Source organism: Ahaetulla prasina, chromosome 4 (genome assembly GCF_028640845.1).
Source record: "Ahaetulla prasina isolate Xishuangbanna chromosome 4, ASM2864084v1, whole genome shotgun sequence".
NCBI lineage: Eukaryota > Metazoa > Chordata > Lepidosauria > Squamata > Colubridae > Ahaetulla > Ahaetulla prasina.
Window position 1 is genome coordinate 141,760,004 of NC_080542.1, and position 20,534 is coordinate 141,780,537.

General features: G+C 40.8%; 1 protein-coding gene across 15 annotated transcripts in view; it reads left to right on the top strand.

Annotated features, from left to right (window-relative positions):
• XYLB (xylulokinase) overlaps positions 1-20,534 on the top strand; it is a 201,322-nt gene that overhangs the window by 66,200 nt on the left and 114,588 nt on the right. For 13 of the 15 annotated variants that reach the window (XM_058184406.1, XM_058184398.1, XM_058184402.1 and 10 more), the window contains 4 exons: positions 1,054-1,169; positions 3,772-3,887; positions 4,680-4,753; positions 5,561-5,657. In XM_058184406.1, coding sequence (XP_058040389.1) covers positions 1,054-1,169; positions 3,772-3,887; positions 4,680-4,753; positions 5,561-5,657 — 403 coding nt within the window. Of the gene's footprint in view, positions 1-1,053; positions 1,170-3,771; positions 3,888-4,679; positions 4,754-5,560; positions 5,658-13,137; positions 15,527-20,534 lie in introns of those variants that run through there. The other 2 variants (XM_058184410.1, XM_058184404.1) reach the window with 2 other exon arrangements.

The window sequence follows — 20,534 nt, forward strand, 5'->3', positions numbered from 1 at the left end:
AAAGTTAACAACTGGTTCTCCCTAATAGGTGCGAACCGGCTGAATCCCACCATTGAGTGCGGCATCCTCACCCTCACCCCCACCACGGCCCGTTTTTGCTCCTGGGGAGTGCAGGAGGCCCTGGCCACGCCCACCATGGCCACGCCCACCCAGCCGCTCATTAGGTCAGAGAACCCGTTGTAAAATTATTTGAATCCCACCACTGTTCAGATCCCATCGATTTTGGTGGAAAAGATGCGGGCTTGCCCCTGAAACCTTTCCTTGCTGATAAGTTCTAGAGAAGCTAAATTCATGATCTATCTCAGCATAGAAATGGGTGTTGCTTTGTCATGTGCTGCCCACTAATTCATTATCATTATTCATTTATAGATATCCTTGACTTATAATAGTTTGTTTAGCGACTGTTTGACGTTACAACAGCACTGGGGGAAAAAAAGTGATTGATGACTATTTTTCGAGACAGTTGTTAAATGAGTTTTGTCCCATTTTACAACTTTTCTTGCCGCAGTTGTTAAGTGAATCATTGCAGTTGTTAAGTTAATAACACTGTTGTTAAATGAATCCAGCTTCCCCATTGGCTTTGCTTGTCAGAAGATTGCAAAAGGGGATCACATGACCTTAGGACACTGCAACCGTCATAAATATGAGCCAGTTGCCAAACATCTGAATTTCCATAAGTCTCAGTGCCATTGTAACTTCAAACAGTCCCTAAAAGAATTGTTGTAAGTCGAGGACTACCTGTATAAGGGATGAGAAAGCTTACTTGCTGATGTGTGATCGGAGGGCCACTTTAGTTACCAGCTGACACTGCTATAGGTCATTGAGGAGTATGTAGCTGTGAATTTTCCACAATAAATCCTTAGATTCCATTATAATTTCCCCCCCCGCTCTGTGTTTCATATAAAGCTGGCAAGCAAAGGCAATTTCTCCAGAATTCAATTGCTGCAATGTGTAATTTAAAGATAATTAGCAGGGCAAACAAATGGGTTTGATTTAATTCCTGTATTGCTTTTTATGCTTTTCTGCTAATACCTTGATTATTTTCTTCCCCAGATTAGCCTCGGCACTAGTGATACCCTGTTTCTCTGGATTAAAGAGCCAAACCCTGCTTTGGAGGGTCACGTTTTCTGTAATCCAGTTGATTCACAAGCATTTATGGCCCTACTTTGGTGCGTGCCTTCTCCTATATGATGTATCAGATTAGCTTCATAAAAATAAAAAATTTGTGTCACTTTTTCTAATTCTTTAATGTTTCAGATTTTATTTTCAAAACGTACTTGAAAGCTTTATTTTTATTTAAATATATCACCCAGCCAGCTTCCATGCCTAAAGTGGGACTACTAACTTATCATCTCCTGATGATTGGCCCAAAGCAGGGGTGAAATCCAGCAGGTTCTGACAGGTTCTGGAGAACTGGTAGCGGAAATTTTGAGTAGTTCGGAGAACCGGCAAATGCCACCTCTGGCTGGCTCCAGAGTGGGGTGGGAATTCCCCCAGGAGCGGGGAGGGAATGGGGATTTTGCAGTATCTCTCTGCTGCCACTTCCACCAAGCCATGCCCACCAAGCCATGCCCACAAAACCGATAATAAAAAAAAATTGGATTTCACCACTGGCCCAGAGTCACCCAGGCGGCTTTCATGCTGAGGTGGGATTAGAACTCACAGTCTCCTGGTTTCTAGCTTGGCGTCTTAATTACATAAATCAAACTGGCTCTCTTACGAGATGTTTCTGCATCACCTATCTGAAACACATTAAAACAACTTCTTTCTTTCCCTGGACAACTTCTCAAACTTGGGGGGGTGGGAAGTGACCACTCTAAGCTGTTCCAGATTGAATTCCCGTAATTGGGATGGCCGTTCTCAAAACCATGCCATTAATTTCTAAAGTTAAGGTTTCCAGATTTAATAGGGATTGCAGATTCTAGATCAGTCTGATTGGCTAGAACGTTGAGGAGGGACATTTCAATCTGCAAGAATCTGTGTCAAGAAGGGCCTGTTTGCAGCAGGGAAACACACTTATTTAATTTATTCTAAACATTTTACTACTCAAAAATGAAGATAATAGCATAGAACATTCCATTATTGCAGATCTTTGCATCCTCAGGTGTATATAAATGGGGCTTAACTTACGACCACAATTGGGACTTGAATTTCCATTGCTAAGTGTGTCACACCCAATTTTACAATCTTCTTTAAGCAAACCACTGCAGTTCTTAAGTAAATAATGTGCTTGTGAAGCGAATCTGGCTTTCCCCATTAATTTTGCTTTTCAAGAGCCAGCTGGGAAAGTTGAAAATGGTGATCAGATGATTCTGGGATTTACCAACATTCCCACAAGTCACATGATGATTCAAATCCACGTGACTGTGAATTTTGATCATGTTACTGTGGGGATATTGTGATGGTTTTACGTGTGAAGAATGGTTGCAAGTCACTTTTTTCAGTGCTGTTGAAATTGCAATGAATTATCCATTTATTCAGATTACTTATTAGTTATTTTTGCTTAATTTATAAACATCAGTGAAAGGTCTTTCTTTGAAGAAGTTTACTGGTAATTACATTTTTTCTTGCTTTGGATAGCTTCACTACCATTGTTACTAATGCAGTGGAAGATACCTAAACTCTTTAACTTGCAAAAAGATTGGGTGTGTGAAAATAATGTTGCACACATTATCTTTCCACTAGAGACTTAGTAAATTGGGTTATAGAGGAGAATATTTGATTATGTCCAATATTGTCCAATTGCAGAGATGTTAAACCTCCATAGTTCACCATCTGCCATATTGCCTGGGGGAATTATAGGAGCTGGAACCTGGAATGCACCAGCAATAGGATCCCATTAATTGAAACTCAAGGAACTAGTTCAGGGGTGTCAAACTTGTGGCCTGCGGGCCGGATGTGTCATGCGCTGGCCATACCCATCCTCGGTTTAGCAAAGGGGAAAAAAAGTCACAATACGTCATGTAATGACAATGTGACGCCAGGAGCTTGAAACACCTGATCTAGTCCTTCATTTCTTACAGACTTGAGTTAAATCACGGTGAAATCAGGCATCAGGAAGCTTCTGGCTTTAGGAAAAATATGTGTGTGTGTGTGTGTGTGTGTGTGTGTGTGTGTCTGTCTGTCTGTGTCTGTCTGTCTGTCTGTCTGTCTTGGCGTATTTGGGTCTTTTCCCATGTAAGGTTGAGAGTATCCTGGTGATGTTTTGATGAGGTCTCACTCATCATCTTCAGGCTGGTGCTTTCGGCTTCGTGCTTGTGCGAGCAAAGTGTGGTCAGAGCTGCCGTCTCTATAAATACTGGTGGGGAGGTGTGGAGTGTTGGCTTTGTTGCTATAAGCAGGTTGGTTGGCTGTGTGATTGCATCTTGATTGGTAGATGGAGGGGGTGTTTGCAGATTAGTTGGCTGTTTTGTAGCATCCTGTGTGGGTGTGGTCCTAGTTGTGTACCCATTAGTCTTTTGTGTTGTAACGACCTGGGTAATGGGCTGTGTGGAAACGTCCTGAGTTCTGGACATTTGACCCGTGAAAACCTACGAACACACACACACACACACACACACACACACACACACACATATATATATATATATATATATATATATATATATATTTGTGGAAATAGGCTTTTTTCTTCCGATCCACACTGCTACTTGGCAGCCCTGCAGATAGTTTCTGATTTTCTAGTGCCAAATAATAAAACTATGTTGCTTCAGAATTCTGACTAAACCTCTTGGAGAAATCAAAGAAATCGGGTATTGTTATTTGTTTTAGCTACAAGAATGGCTCCTTGATGCGAGAGAAGATCCGAGATGAGCTTGCGTTGGGCTCGTGGGAAGAATTCTCAAAAGCTCTTGAATCAACAGCTGCTGGAAACGGTGGAAAGGTGGGTAGGTATCTTGGAAGACTTATAATCCCCACTCCCCCAATCCTCTAGTTAGGTGGGGTTTATTCCAGAAAAGAAGCAATTGGAGGAGAGGTGGTTCTTCTGATTGCCTCATCAGATGGCTTGGCTGGAACGAATTCACCCAGTATTTCTCAATCTTGGCATCTCTGAGGCGCACAGATTTCTACAATTCCCCAGCCAGCTTGCTGTCTGTCTGGTTTTGTCTGGTTGAAATAAACCATATTCGTACATTCAAAAGACGCAATAAAAAGCTAAAAAGAAAACAAAAAGACCAGAACAGATCCTCTCCAGCAGTCAACACCCAAATAAGCAGGGATTAATACCAGATAAATAATCAAACAGAAAACAATATCCTAATCCGGAAACTACCAAGGAGAAAACTATCCCCCCACCCACTGCAAGGCAAGCTGCTGTATATAATAAACGGGGGGGGGGGAAGGGACCCAGACTGTCTAGCACTGAAGATGTTGCTTAGTGTCTGTAAAGCAAAAAAACCAAGCACAGAGAGGACCAAGAGCTCCATGATGAAAAAGTCACTTAGAGACCAATTCTTGCATTTATGACCTTTGCAGGTGTGTAAAGCAAAGGAAAACTAAGGTATACATAGTTATGGTTTCAGTTAGCAGTCACTTCATTTAACATAAGAACCACCTTGTTGTTTGTTCAACAAAACGCAAAAAAAATCTTGGGGGGATTGACGTTTATTTAACTGTAATTCTTTGAAGACTTATTACTGAATAAGTCTTAAGTTTACTTATTCTAACATTTAATTTAGGTTTTTATTTTGATGTGAGGGAAATTACACCAGGAGCTGTGGGAATTCACAGGTTCGATGCCCACAATGTCGAGGTAAGAGTCCTTATATCTCCATTTATGGGTTATTCCATATTTCTTATACCATGAAGTTTGAATTGACTTCTAAAATTGCCAGGTGCTAATTTTGCCTTTCCTGAAGTGCAAATCCAAGACTGTTTCTTTATTTTTTGAGGCCTCCAAAATGAATGGCTCAGCTTTCCATCATGAGATGCCCTTAAGTTATTTTAGATTTGAACTCCCAGAATACACCAATTATTTCACAAATTAGCAGATGATTTACAAGCAGTCTTCCGGGGCTGTTGTAATGTTCTGGGAGGCTTGCATGTGTGTGACTGAACAACTGTTGCAAATAGCAACTATCCGGTTGTTGAGAAATCCACAGAGGCAGCATACAGATAGTCCTCGACTTAAAACCACAATTGAGGCCAGAATTTCTGTTGCTAAACAAAGTGGCTGTTAAGTGAGTCACACCCGATTTCAGAAACTTTATTGCCTTGGTTGTTAAGTGAATCATTTGGTCATTAAGCAAATCCAGTTTCCCCCACTGACTTTGCTCATGGGAGGCCAGCTGGGAAGATAGCATGGCTATCACATGATCCCACGATGCTGAAACTATTCCAAATATATATGCCTGTTACCAAACCCTCAAATTTTGATCATGTGACCGTGGGGATTTTACAGCGGTTGTAAATGTGGGGATTGATTTTAAATCACATTTTTCAGTTCAAATGGTCACTAAATGAATGGTTGTAAGTCGAGGACTACCTGTACAAGCTAGCATTCCAGCTGCCTCTCCAAAACAGATTGCATTGGAGGCTTATATGTTTCTTTTCTTTTCAGACACCAGCTTTCCCAAAGGAAGTGGAAATACGGGCCTTGATCGAAGGACAGTTCATGGCCAAAAGGATCCATGCAGAAAAGCTGGGCTATAAAATATGTGAGTTTCTTTTCACTAAGATAATGGGAAATTTGATTAGTTACCTACTCAGAGATGAGTTAGTTACCTACTCATCTCTGCGAAGTGGGTCATTCGGTCTTCTCCATTTTTTTTTAAAGAATTGTTTTATTGTATTAAAAGAAATGTGATACATTATATTATTTAGGTACGGTGGTATTTATATGGTATTAACTAGAGATTATTAATACTGTGATGATTTAGATATAAGTCACTTAGAATTACTTAAGTGACCAACGAAGAGAACATTACATCTGACAGGTAAACTGTGAGGTCCTTAGTGCTCTCTGAGCTTGGTTATTTTCTTGCAGATGTTTCATTACCAAACTAGGTAACATCATCAGTGCTAGAAGGGAGAGGGGTTTACTATTTCATTGCTTGCACAGTTGGTAGTTCCTTGATTGGGGTATTGTTTACTGCTTGAACCAGTAAACAACAGCCTAATCAAGGAACAATCAATCATATTGGCAGAGAAGCCACTTGTATATAAACAGAGAGCAAACCCTTCTCTCTTCTAGCATCGATGATGTTACCTCGTTGGGTAATGAAAAATTGGCAAGAAAACAACCTAATTCATAGAGTTTCAAGGGCCCTACGGTCACTTAGGTCAGATGAGAGATGGGAAGATTTAAATGAATGAATGACTGAACGAATACCTTTAAAGACAAGAAAAAGCTCATATCAATATTAATAATGGTTTCTAAAATGTTAATGTTAATAAACATAAGGTTGCTTAAATTGTACACTGACCTGAAAAGTAGCATTGATAAACAGCAGCAAAATACATTCAATTAACTAAAGCACACTTTAATTTGAAATTAACGATTCTGTTTTTAGCGAGGCAGCAGTGTCCAGAGGTCCTTTATCAAGATTAAGAAGTGAACTTTGCATTGCAAGCTCTAGCCTTTTCATGTCTGTATGGTGTCAAGATTCATGCACAAAAGGGACCAAACTTGTAGTATCGGTGCAGGATTCATTTTGTCCTGCAGATATCTCCAAATTAAGGGCTGGTTCACAGGGGGAAATGAGTGCTGTGACCTACCAAGGAGACCTCATCTTCTGGTCTTCAAAATTGTCTTCAGTCTTCTTCTTATCCATGTGACTACTTGAGGTCAATGGACTACAGGCAGGCAGATTCTGTTGGTTGCCCCCATTTTTTTCAAGCGGTTATGTCTACGGGAAGCCCTTGCTGAGTTAATTCAAGATAGAATTACTCCATGGCATTAAAACTGCTTAATTTCTGCTTGCAAGTGTGTTTTGATGAACATGTGTTTACAGCTCCCAACTTTGTAGGGAGCTCTTAGTATGTCTGTTAATGGTTTAGAGAGGATATTAGAGGAATAGCACCTCTGTAGTAGGAATTAAAAGAAATCAATGTAGTGTTTAGGCATGAGGCTAAACTCTAATTGGTTTTTAACTTCAAGCTAAGACCTCCTCACAGCTGCAATCATTGGGAAGGTTTCAGTCTTAAGGTGCCTAAATTGTTCACATGTCCTATTTTAGCAGCTCTTCCTGTTCTTTGTTGCTTCCTCCTTAGCTGAGGTAGTGAAAATATCAAGTAATACAAATCAGAGTCATCTAATTGAGTATGCCATGATTTTTCTGGTGTATGTGAGTTTTGGAGTAGGTTTGTTTTTGACGAGCCCTCATCCTAGCCAAATGAACAATCAGATATTATTACACACAGTGTGGCTGTAGTACTATTATTTATCCTTTTTTTATTTTCCTCCCGCTTTTATTGGTATTATTATTATTATTATTATTATTATTATTATTATTATTATTATTATTATTATTATTATTATTATTATTATTATTATTATTATTATTCTCCCTGTTGCTTTGTATGTGCACTCAGTGCTTCTGTACCAAAGACAAGTTCTTTGTATGTCTAATCGCATTTGGCGAAATAAAGTATTCAATTCGATTCAGTTTAGGTTCTGAACAAATATACATTAGAATGTGACATATGCCTGAGATGTATAAAATGGTGGTGGCTCTTTTCTTAATGCCTTAGAAGTGTTTGCAAAATTTGGAATAAGTTAGGTAGTTGGTCTAATATTGATGGGGGAGGATTTTAGCATAATTTAAGTATTTTCCTTGCAGGGTGTTATATAAGATCTAGCGGTACAACAGAATTATGAAATACTGTTATGGGAATATAATCTTAATGCTATTCAACATTTGTCATCAACTCATATTTCGGGACTCTTTCTGTCCAGAAGAGGGCATTAGATCCCATCTCATAGCTGTTTTATATGTTCGTTTGGTCATTTAATCCCTCCTGTTTAACTGTTCAGATGAATATCGAGGCCGGTTTCCAGCTACAAAGCATAAAACATACAGATTTTGCCCCTCTAACTTTGTGTCCCTGTTAATATAAAATGACAGAGAAAATCCTTCAAGGATGCCCTGTGTCGTATTTCACATCAGTTTGAAATAGTGTTTTTCAAACTTGGCAAATTTAAGATGTGTGGATTTTAACTCCCAGAATTCCACAGCCAGCATGAAGAGAATCATTGAAATCATTTGATATTTAGCTCTTCCTGTTATTATTCCATTCTTTATTGAGCTGACTTTATTTTTTATATAAATATTGTGAGGCAGCAAAAATATCTAATATGCCTTCCTCCTCCTATTTTCCCCACAACAACAACTCGATTGGGCTGAGAGAGAATGACTGATCCAAAGTCACGTTACCAGTTTTCAGACCTGAAGCGGGACTAGAACTCACCATCTCCTGGCAATTGGCCCAAAATCACCTTACTGGCTTTCGTGCCTAAAGTGGCACTAGAATTCTGTCTTAGGTGATTGGATCAAAGTCATCCAGCCAGTTTTCATGCCTAAGGCAGGACTAGAACTCACTGTCTCCTAGATACTCTGGTGCCTTAATCATTAGGCCCAAATTGGCTCTATTACCACTAGCTGAGTTATGAATATATGTTACATTTGAGTTTGATCCAATTCTGCCCATTTTTTCCCCCCAACAAAAAGTATTAACACAAATGGGTTTGGGTAGCGGTGTTATTTATTTAATTATCATCCTTTTTGGGTGTGCATGTGTGTGTGTGAGTGTTTGTGTGTTATGTGCCTCCCTTCCACTCCTTTGAAAACTGTGTGTAACAATTGAAGTCAATGATTTAATTGGATCTACTGTGAGAATGCCTGTAGGCCTTGTTTCTTGGGCTCCCCAGAGTTTTGCAAAAGTTCTCGGGGATCAAATTGTTGAGCTGCTAAAAATAAACCCTTCACCAAGGTAACCCCAACCCATATGCTAAGAAAACACCATGCAGCTACCATATGAGCATATGGAATGTGATGAATTTATTATGCAAATATGTTCGGTCTGCCTTTTTTGTATAATTTATTCTGCTCTTCCTTGCCCTATGAAAGAAATGTTAGAGCTCTGCAGGATATAGTTAAGATTCATCTATTAACTAGAATCTCGTTCCTCAGTTCATCGCTCACTCTCTTTGAAGATACTCTCTTTTGTGTTTGATAGCAGAAGGCCCATAGCTGGGATACTTTATTTTTCTTTAAAAATGCAAAATGAGCTTTTCAAGACTACCAAGTGATGGGCCAGAGATCCAGAGGGAGACTGGTGGAAACTAAACTTGATAACGTCTCCATAGGCAAGGTAAAATTCCTCATGACTTCATAGTATAATAGTGGGGAAATACTGATGGATCTCCAATTGCAAGTATTTAGCATATGGATCAGAATTACAGTATGTGGCTAGAAACATAATACAGGCAGTCCTTGACTTAACAATCACAATTGAGCCTAAAATTTCTGTTGCTAAACGAGACAGCTGTTAAGTGAACTTTGCCCCATTTTACAACTTTTCTTGTCACAGTGAATCATTGCAGTTGTTAAATTAATAACACGTTACTAACTGAACAACTATGGCAAGAAAGGTTGTAACGTGGGGCAAAATTCACTTAACAATTGTCTTGCCAAAGAAATGTTGGGTGGGAGCAAAATTTCTCTGGGTCTATATTTTCATACCATGCATAATTTTATTTATTTATTTTCAGTATATTACATTTATATTTAATATCTCACTGCCAAGTGGCTCTGGACTAAATTATCTTTATATATATTTATATATGTCTTGCTTTACTCACCTTTACTGCATCTTTTTTGCACATTGCTGTTTTTGTAAACTTATTGTGACATAGAAGGAATTCCAAAGGTGGTAGCCATTCATTTTCAGCGCCTCCAGTGAGAAAAGAAAGTAGGCTGTTGAATTGGGCACACTTTTTTGCTAATGAAGAATTGAGTGTAGGTTTTTTTTATTTTTCTTTCAAAAATATTCCCTTCCCTCCTGGGGCTGCCTGGATAGTCCTAGAGAGCAGAGTTTCTCAATTTTTGCAGAATAACAGAATGACATAATTGGAAGGGGTGTTGGAGGTCTTCTAGTCCAACCACCCAGCTCAGGTAAAGGTAAAGGTAAAGGTTCCCCTTGCACATACATGCTAGTCGTTGCCGACTCTAGGGGGCGGTGCTCATCTCCGTTTCAAAGCCGAAGAGCCAGCACTGTCCGAAGACGTCTCCATGGTCATGTGGCCGGCATGACTCAACGCCAAAGGCGCACGGAACGCTGTTACCTTCCCACCAAAGGTGGTCCCTATTTTTTCTACTTGCATTTTTATGTGCTTTCAAAACTGCTAGGTTGGCAGAAACTGGGACAAGTAACGGGAGCTCATCCCGTTACATGGCAGCACTAGGGATTCGAACCGCTGAGCTGCCGACCTTTCGATCGACAAGTTCAACGTCCTAGCCCCTGAGCCACCGGGTCCACAGCTCAGGTAGGAAACCCTATATATTTGAGACAAATGGCAGTCCAGTCTCTTCTTGAAAACCTCCAGTGTTGGAGCACCCACAACTTCTGATGGCAAGCCGTTCTACTGGTTAATTGTTCTAATTGACAGGAAATTTCTCCTTAGTTTCTCCTTAGCATGCTGGCTGGTGGAATCTGGGAGCTGAACTCCACACTTCAAAGTTACCAAGGCCGAGAAAAAAATTTTTTTTTTGTGATTTGGGAAGAGGAATACCCTAAGTGGTGTGACCTTTTAAAATTTACATCACAATCGACCTGGCCAGTCAAGGAATTTTCCAACATACCGCTAAAAGTAAAACCTAATGCCAGGAATCCATCTTTTTCTGGTAATGTCATGGCGACCCTTTCCATAGGCCCGATTCGCTATTTTTCTAACTCTGCATTTAAATGGTATCTCACGCATTTTGCCTCAGTGGTTCTAAAGTAGAAGACAGGCAGGTTTTCTAGTGGGAAATCCTTATAGCATTTGAGGGGAGGGGAAGTGGCTTGGAAGATAAAGGGCCGGGATAGCTCAGGCAATAGAGAAGCCTGTTATTAGAACACAAAGCCTGCAATTACTGCAGGTTCGAGCCCGGCCCAAGGTTGACTCAGCCTTCCACCCTTTATAAGGTAGGTAAAATGAGGACCCAGATTGTTGGGGGGCCAATAAGTTGACTTTGTATAAAATATACAAATAGAATGAGACTATTGCCTTATACATTGTAAGCCGCCCTGAGTCTTCGGAGAAGGGCGGGGTATAAATGTAAACAAAAAAAAAAAAGATGCTACTAGAAAGCAAGCAATAATCCCCAGCTTGGTGGGGATGACATTTCTGGAGGATGATGAATTGGCAGGAATACATTTTCCCCCAGTTTTGTATTGGATTGGTAGTACTATTGGTAGTATTTCTGGACCAAATGTTAAAATTTGCCTGGCCCTTCCCACTGACACAAGACTTATCATCCCAGTATCTTTCTGGATGATGGGCTGTCTTCGCAGATTGTCTTTCACTTACAACACTTTATTTAGTGACTGTTTGAACTCATAACAACAATGAAAAAAAGGGACTTACGATCAAATTTCACACCTATGACCATTACAGCATCCCATGATTATCTGATCAAAATTAAGACTCTTGGGCAACTGTCTCATATTTATGACGGTTGCATTGTCCCAGAATCAATTTTTGCAACCTTCTGACGAGCAAAATCAATGGGGGAGCCAGATTCGCTTAACAACCATGTTACTAACTTAACAACTGTTGCAAGAAAGTCCATTACTTGGGGCAAAATTCGTGTAACAAATGCCTTGCTTAGCAACAAAAATTGTGATTGTAAGTTGAGAACTACTTGTCTTTCTTTCTTTCTTCATATAATTTTATTAAAGATTTTAAAGAAGAAAGATAAAAACTAATACAAACTAATATAAAATAAGAAAAAGAAAACGAAAAAGCTGAACTGCAACAAAAGGGGAAAAAGTAAAAGAAAAATAGAAAAGATACAAAGAAGTAACTTCCTTGGAAAGTATCTTCATTATAGCATAAGTACAATTATAAATTTACCTCTTACTCTATGATTGCCACTTCACTCCTTTTTTTCTAAAAATCTATCCTGTCTAATTATGAAAACCATAAATTATCTGTTTATTTTTTTTTCCTGTTCTGCGCAAAAAAAAAATCTATAAGGACTTTCTAGTCAGCAATAAATGTAGATATTGTCTTTTCTCTGATCAAAGAAGTCAACAGTGAGTTGATAAAGTTAAATATCCATGCTCTGCTAAGGGAGAAAAAAAAACAATCCAAAGAATTTTGAAGGAAGCAATTAAATTGAATTTCCAAAAGCATGCTTGGCCTCTAAAGGCAGATTCTTAATAATTTTGCAGTTGATAGTTTGACAGGGCAAAATCAATTTTTACAGGGTGTATGCATGCTACAAATAAACTGATGAATGTGTTTGTCAATCTTTGCCTCAGAATGCTACTAATTCAAATGTTACCCTTCCTTTCCATTCCTGCCAGTCCAAGCTGCTTGGTTGTCTAGAAGGCAACTGTAGAGAGACTGTTAACAGCTGATTTATTGTTATGTGTCAGCTTTCAGGTAGATCCTATTTGTACAAATCAAATCTCTTCCCCACAAGGAAACATGCGGTACAGTTTTACATATCCCTTTTAATTACAAATAGCACACCACTTTCACATTGCAATTGGAGGTGCTGAATCGTTGGCTTGTCTGGTAGAGCCTTTGGTTCATTTTGCCTAGAGTTGAGATTTGCTTATGGAAGACCTACATCGCTCTCAAGTTTTTGCAAGAGTAGAATAACAACGGGTGGTGCAAAGTGAAGATGTTGCATTTCTAGCCTTTTTTGTAATTTTTTTTTCCTAGAAGAACCAGGAAATATGATTGATGAAAGAAGCCAGGTTGAAATGCTAGGTTTTCTTTGGGCCAGGAAAGATTGTACAAGTCCTCGACTTACAACCGCAATTGGGATGAGAGTTTCCATTGCCAAGAAAAGCAATGGTTAAGTGAATTGCTTCGGATTTTACAATCCTTTCTGCCACAGTTGTTAGGCTAATACTGCAGTCATTAAGCGAACTGCACAGTCGTTTAATGAATCTGATTTTGTTTTTTTGTTTTTTTGGAAGCTGGTTGGGAAGGACATTAATGGTGATCACATGACTCCAGGGTGCTGCAACTGACCTTCGAACCTTTCGCCGTGAGCTTAAGACACATCTTTTTATCTGCGCAGGACTGGACTAGAATTTTGAATTTTAAATTTGGTTTTAATGGGGTTTTATTATTTTATTGTGGTTTTAATATTCGGCCGTATTTAATAAGTTTTTTAAATTGGGGTTTTAACTTGTATTTATGTTTATGTTTTACTTGGCTGTAAACCGCCCTGAGTCCCTTGGGAGATAGGGCGGTATAAAAATATGATTAAATAAATAAATAAATAAATAACTGTTGTAAATTCATTCCAGTTGCCAAGTATCTGGATTTTGATCACGTTAAAGACATTGTTACAGACATTATCACGTCTGTAATAATGCTGTCAAATATCATAAGTGTGAGGACTGGTTATAATTTCCCCTCCCCCCCCAGTGCCATTGAATAGAATAGAATAGAATAGAATAGAATAGAATAGAACTTTTATTGGCCAAGTGTGATTGGACACACAAGGAATTTGTCTTGGTGCATATGCTCTCAGTGTACATAAAAGAAAAGATACGTTCATCAAGGTACAACATTTACAACACAATTGATGGTCAATATATCAATATAAATCATAAGGATTGCCAGCAACAAGTTATAGTCATACAGTCATAAGTGGAAAGAGATTGGTGTTGGGAATGAAGAGAAGATTAATAGTAGTGCAGATTCAGTAAATAGTCTGACAGTGTTGAGGGAATTATTTGTTTAGCAGAGTGATGGCCTTCGGGAAAAAACTGTTCTTGTGTCTAGTTGTTCTGGTGTGCAGTGCTCTATAGCGTCGTTTTGAGGGTAGGAGTTGAAACAGTTTATGTCCAGGATGCGAGTGATCTGCAAATATTTTCACAGCCCTCTTCTTGATTCGTGCAGTATACAGGTCCTCAATGGAAGGCAGGTTGGTAGCAATTATTTTTTCTGCAGTTCTAATTATCCTCTGAAGTCTGTGTTTTTCTTGTTGGGTTGCAGAACCGAACCAGACAGTTATAGAGGTGCAAATGACAGACTCAATAATTCCTCTGTAGAATTGGATCAGCAGCTCCTTGGGCAGTTTGAGCTTACTGAGTTGGCGCAGAAAGAACATTCTTTGTTGTCCTTTTTTAATGATGTTTTTGATGTTAGCTGTCCATTTGAGATCTTGCGATATGATAGAACCTAGAAATTTGAAGGTTTCTACTGTTGATACTGTGTTGTCAAGTATTGTGAGAGGTGGAAGTATGGAAGGGTTTCTCCTAAAGTCTACCACCATTTCTACGGTTTTGAGTGTGTTCAGTTCCAGATTGTTTTGGTTGCACCACAAGGCTAGTCATTCGACCTCTTGTCTATATGCGGATTCGTCATTGTCTCGAATGAGACCAATCACTGTTGTGTCATCTGCGAATTCAGTAGCTTAACAGATGGATCATTGGAGATGCAATGATTGTAACATTGAATGGTTCTTAAATGGTTGTAAGTTGAGGCTTCCTTGTATATATTTATTCAAAGTGCAGGAGGGAGATACATCTGTCTTTCTCAACCTAATAGTAATAGCAGTAGCCCTTATATGCCGCTTTCCAGTGCTTTACAGCCCACTCTAAGCGGCTTACAAAGTCAGCCTATTTCCTCCAACAATCTGGCTCCTCATTTTACCGATCTTGGAAGGATGGAAGGATGAGTCAAACTTGAGCCCCCTCAGGATCGAACTCCTGGCAGTGAGCTGTGAGTTAGCCTGCAATACTGCATTCTAATCATTGTGCCACCTCCGCTCTCCTTTCTCAGGCCCTCTAAGTCAAGGGTCTCCAACCCTGGCATCTTTAAGTCTTGTGGATTTCAACTCCCAGAATTCCTCAGCCAGTATGTATTTATAATGAAATACAATTGCAGTGTTCAGGGTCATGTGATTGCCATTTGTGACCTTCCCAGCTGGCTCCTGATAAGTAAAGTCTGTGAAAGAAGTCATATTCATTTAACGATCACATGAGTCACTGATCAACTGCAGTGATTTGCTTAACAACTGTGGCAAAAATTGTCATAAAATCCAAAGCAGCTCATTTAACAACTGGCCTTGCTTAGCAATGGACATTCTCATCCTTAATTGTGGTTGTAAATTGAGGACTATCTGTATAATCTCTTCTAGCCCAAAGAAAACTTAGCATTTTAGTACACATCAATCCTATTTCCTAGGTTCTAGAAAAATATAAAGGTCATAAATGTGGGTGTGACAATTCCCAATTGTGGTAATATTTTGAAGATTACCTATGTTGCCTATCATGATTAGTGATACTGGTAGTACTGGATTATTTCTTCTTCTTCTTCTTCTTCTTCTTCTTCTTCTTCTTCTTCTTCTTCTTCTTCTTCTTCTTCTTCTTCTTCTTCTTCTTCTTCTTCTTCTTCTTCTCCTTCTCCTCCTCCTCCTCTTCCTCTCCTCCTCCTGCTCTTCCTCCTGCTCTTCTCCTTCTCCTTCTCCTTCTCCTCCTCCTCCTCCTCCTCCTCCTCCTCCCCTTCCTGTTCTCTCGAGGAGAATGCAAAATTCTGGTTCTTCCTCCTTCTGGCAGCCTCAACCATTGTTATTTGATACTGTTGTCTTCTGTCTCTCTGTCACCTTCTGGCTCTGCCATTTATTTATTTATTTATTTATTTATTTATTTAGTTAGTTAGTTAGTTAGTTAGTTAGTTAGTTAGTTAGTTAGTCACACAGTCTATATAAGCATAAGCATGAAATAACTATACAATATATAAGCATATATATAAGTATGAGTATGTAATAACTATATTAATTGGATATAACGAAAAGAAACAATAGGACAGGAACTGTAGGCACGCTTGTGCTCTTATGCATGCCCCTTATAGTCCTCTTAGGAATGGGGTGAGGTCAGTGGTGGGATTCAAATAATTTAACAACCGGTTCTCTGCCCTAATGATTTCTTCCAACAACCAATTCACCAAACTGTTCAAAAAGTTAACAACCGGTTCTGCCGAAGTGGTGCGAACTGGCTGAATCCCACCACTGGGTGAGGTCAATAGTAAACAGTTTTTGGTTGAAGTTTTTGGGATTTTGGGAAGAGACCACAGAGTCAGGTAGTGTATTCCAAGCATTAACAACTCTGTTACTGAAGTCATATTTTCTGCAATCAAAATTGGAGTGGTTAACATTAAGCTTAAATCTATTGTTTGCTCGTATATTGTTGTGATTGAAGCTGAAGAAGTCTTCAACAGGAAGGACATTGCAATAGATGATTCTATGAGTTAAACTCAGGTCATGTCGAAGGCGGCGTGTGTTCTTTGACTTTCTCTTCTTGTTTTATATGTCTTGTATGGTATGGAATCCCACAACATCCTCTCCAGGTGAGCAAACCACTTTATTTCCTGTAATTTATGTAATTTAAGATTGGCTGTTTGCCTATTCTATCTCTGATTTTCTGATTTCTGATTTTATCCCTTCTGGTCACCTCAGTAGTTTCCCTCAAGCATCTCATTTCCATGGTGAATAACTCTTGCTTCTGCTTTATTGTCCATGTTTGGCACTGGTAGGATAGAATGGGGATGAATTTGCTTTGTAGGAGATGCTTTTTTTGTGCTGATCCGTACTGCCTTATGTTGTAGGAGTGGAGCAAGCTGTCCCAACCCTTCGTTTGACTTATTGCGTCTTATGTTAATCTCTTCCATCTATTTTACCATCTTCACAGAACGTTGTTCCTAAATCTTTGAACTTTGATAATTATTTTATGCTTGTTCCTCTTACTGCTATGTCTAGGGCAGTGACGGCTAACCTTTTTGCCATCGCGTGCCAAGAGGCGGAGGGGTGGGGGTGGGGGTCGCGCACGCATGTGCACACATCCATAATTCTATGTGCCCCATCCCCGCGCATGTGACTCCTCCTCCCCCACCTGCTTCTGGCATGCGATGGCTGGTAGGCCCATTTTTCTCTGTCACCTGGCTCCAGAGCCTCTCTATGAGTCTGGGGAGGGCGAAAATAGCTTTCCCCACCACCCCGGAGGCCCTTCGGAGGCCAGAAATTGCCCGTTTGCCAACTTCCGCTTTGACAGGAAGTGATGTTTTTTGCTGTCCCCAGCCTCCAGAGACTCATAGAGAGGCTCTGGAGCCAGGTGACAGAGAAAAATGGGCCTTCCCCACCACCCCCAGGCCCTCTGGAGGCAGGAAACAGCTTTTTTACTTCTAGTGGGCCCAGAAGGCCCGAAAATCAGCTGGCCGGCACGCACATGCGCGCCGGAGCTAAGCTCGTGTGCCCACTGATACACGCGTGACATAGGTTCGCCATCATGGCTCCAGTGTATGATTTTTTTCCCTTCTGATTGTCATTGCTTCTGTTTTATCTTTGCTGATTCTCATGTTATTTGTCTTCCATTCTTGATTCGGGGCCATAAGGCGTTGTTGCAGTTTCTTTACCTGCTGTCAATGGCAGTTTTCATATTAAGGCTAAACTTGGATTCTAAGCCCGTGTATTCATTCCACAGCAATGAAAGCCTAGAATTGCTTGAGTGATTTTTTTTGTATTAAAAGGACTCCTTTTATATTTAAAGAATACTTCAGATTTAAATGGTTCCATTAAATTTATCAAGGGCTCTAAGCCTTCGTATTCCAGATGGAATTCATCAGACCAGTTATTAAATGTATGATTATCCCTACCACTGTTAATGCGGAGTTCTGATGAAAGTTTACTTCAGTATCTGAAGTTGGAATTGGTCAAGAATATGCAGAAGGTTGAAAAAGGCATTTATAGGATCATCATGCTTGGGCTGAATAAATCCATGCCGCCTTGAATAGCTGCAGAGAATTCGGCTCTCTTTATATTTCTTTGCTTCCAGGCGGATTTCTGCAGCTCAAAAACGGTTGCCCTAACTTCAAGTCTCCCAAAAGTGCTTTTTCAAGAGGCAACTGGACTTTCTGTTTTTTCTTTGAAGACGTTTCGCTTCTCATCCAAGAAGCTGAAGAAGCTTCTTGGATGACAAGGGGAAACGTCTTCAAAGAAAAACCAGAAAGTCCAGTTGCCTCTTGGGAAAAAAAAATCCTTTGGACAATCATAACCCGGATGACTGAGAATCTACATAGACACCTAGTTTCAGGAGTTTGCTACAAGTCATAATGATCTTTTACTATAACCTTTAAACAAGAAGATGTTTACACAAAAAAAATATATATATGCAGGGAACCTACAACCCTCAAAGCTTTTGATCACTTCCCTGAATTCAGCAGGATAATTTCTAAACAAATATACACTAGAATGCCATTTTGCCTTGAGTAATACATAAAAAAGCTTAAGACAGGTAAAGCACAATTTAAAAGGAAGTGAAGGTGAGTCTTCAGATGCAACTCCACCTGCTTGGCATAATTGGTCATTAGATTACGGAAACGCCTACTGCCACCATTAGCCTCTCACCGACCAGTGCCCTCTCACAGAGAGGGCCTCCTCCGGATACCGTCAGCTAAACAATGTTGGCTGGCGACCTCCAGGGGGAGGGCCTTCTCTGTGGAGGCCTCTACCCTCTGGAACGAGCTCCCTCTGGGGCTTCGTCAACTCCCCGATCTCAGGTCCTTCCACCGCGAGCTGAAGACGTTGCTGTTTCGAAGAGCAGGACTAGCTTGAACGTAGTTTTAAATTGGGGTTTTTAAATCAGGGGTTTAAATGGGTTTTAAATTTGTATTTAAAAGTTTTAAGGCATCAACTGAATTTAATTGTCTATTCTTTTTGCTGTTTTATATGTATTATATGTTTTCTGTTGTTTTATTGGCTGTGAACTGCCCTGAGTCCTTCGGGAGATGGTCGGTATACAAATATAATAAATAATAAAAATAATAATAATATAGAACCCCTTCCAAATACATTACAGGTAGTCCTTATAACCATAATTGGGACTGTAACACCTGTCGCTAAGCGATATGAGTGAATCTTGCCCTGTTTTACATACTTTTTTTTGTTGTAGTTGTTAAGCAAACCATGCAGTGGTTTAGTTAATCCAGTTTTTCCCATTGACTTTGCTCGTCAGAAGCCCTGGGAAAGTTTTTAAAGGCAATGATGTGCCCCTGGGAAGCTGCAACTATTGTAAATATACATCAGTTGCCAAGTGCATGAATTGCAACCACTTGACTAGGAGACAACGGTGATGGTGGTAAGTGTGATCGTCTTTCACAAGGGATGCTGTCATAAATAGAATCGAATTTTGATTGGCCAAGTGTGATTGGACACACAAGGAATTTGTCTTGATGCGTATGCTTTCAAGTCCGCGGACCTCATGGGCATTACGGAGACCTGGTTGGGCCCAGAGGGGGGGGGGTTCCCCTTGTTGAGATGTGCCCTCCAGGTTTCCGAGCATTTCATCAGCCGAGGGCCCAAGGTAGGGGTGGGGGGGTGGCGGTTGTCATTAAGGAAGATCTAGAGCCGAGGGAGGCCACTGTTCCTCAGATTGCCGGCTGTGAATCCCTCTATGTGCGGTGGGGCCATAGGAATCAGTTGGGCTTGTTGATCGCGTACCTGGCTCCTTGCTGCGTGACCACAGCCCTGCCTGAGCTGTTGGAGGTACTTGCCGCTGTGGCAGTTGAGACCCCCAGACTTATAGTCATGGGGGATTTCAACTTGCCATTGGCTGGCTTGTTATCGACGGCAGCTCGGGAGTTCCAGGCTTCCATGACGGCCTTGGACCTGATTCGAATAAATGATGGCCCTACGCACATGGGGGGAGGCACGCTGGATCTGATTTATATCTCTGGACAGTGGTTAAATGATCTGGAATTAGATGATTTAGTAACAGAACCAATGTCATAGTTCGATCATTTTCTCCTTCGCCTAGACTTCCGTACCGCCACTCACCATCGCAGGGAGACGGAACCTATACGTTGGTTCCGTCCCAGGCGCCTGATGGACCCTGAGAGGTTCCTGACGGAGCTTGGGCCATTCCCTGAGGATCTGGCCCACGGCACGACTGAGGAACTAGTCGTGGCCTGGGAACAGGCCACGGCTGGGGCCTTGGACCGTGTCGCGCCTTTGCGGCCTCTGACCCGGCGCAGATCTCGTCCGGCCCCTTGGTTCTCCGAGGGGCTGAGGGAGATGAAACGCCGGAGAAGACGCCTAGAGAGCACCTGGAGGTCCAGTCATTCCGAAGCTGATCGGACACTAGTTAGGTCCTATTCTAGGACCTACCTAGTGGCAATGAGGGAGGCGAGGCGCTCCTACGCCTCCACCCTCATTGCGTCGGCAGATAACCGCCCGGCCGCCCTGTTTCGGGTGGCCCGCTCCCTCCTTCACCAGGAGGTGCGGGATGACCCTTTGCAGGGACGAGCCGAGGAGTTTAGTGGTTATCTATACGATAAAATCGCTCAGCTCCGGGACGGTCTGGACCGA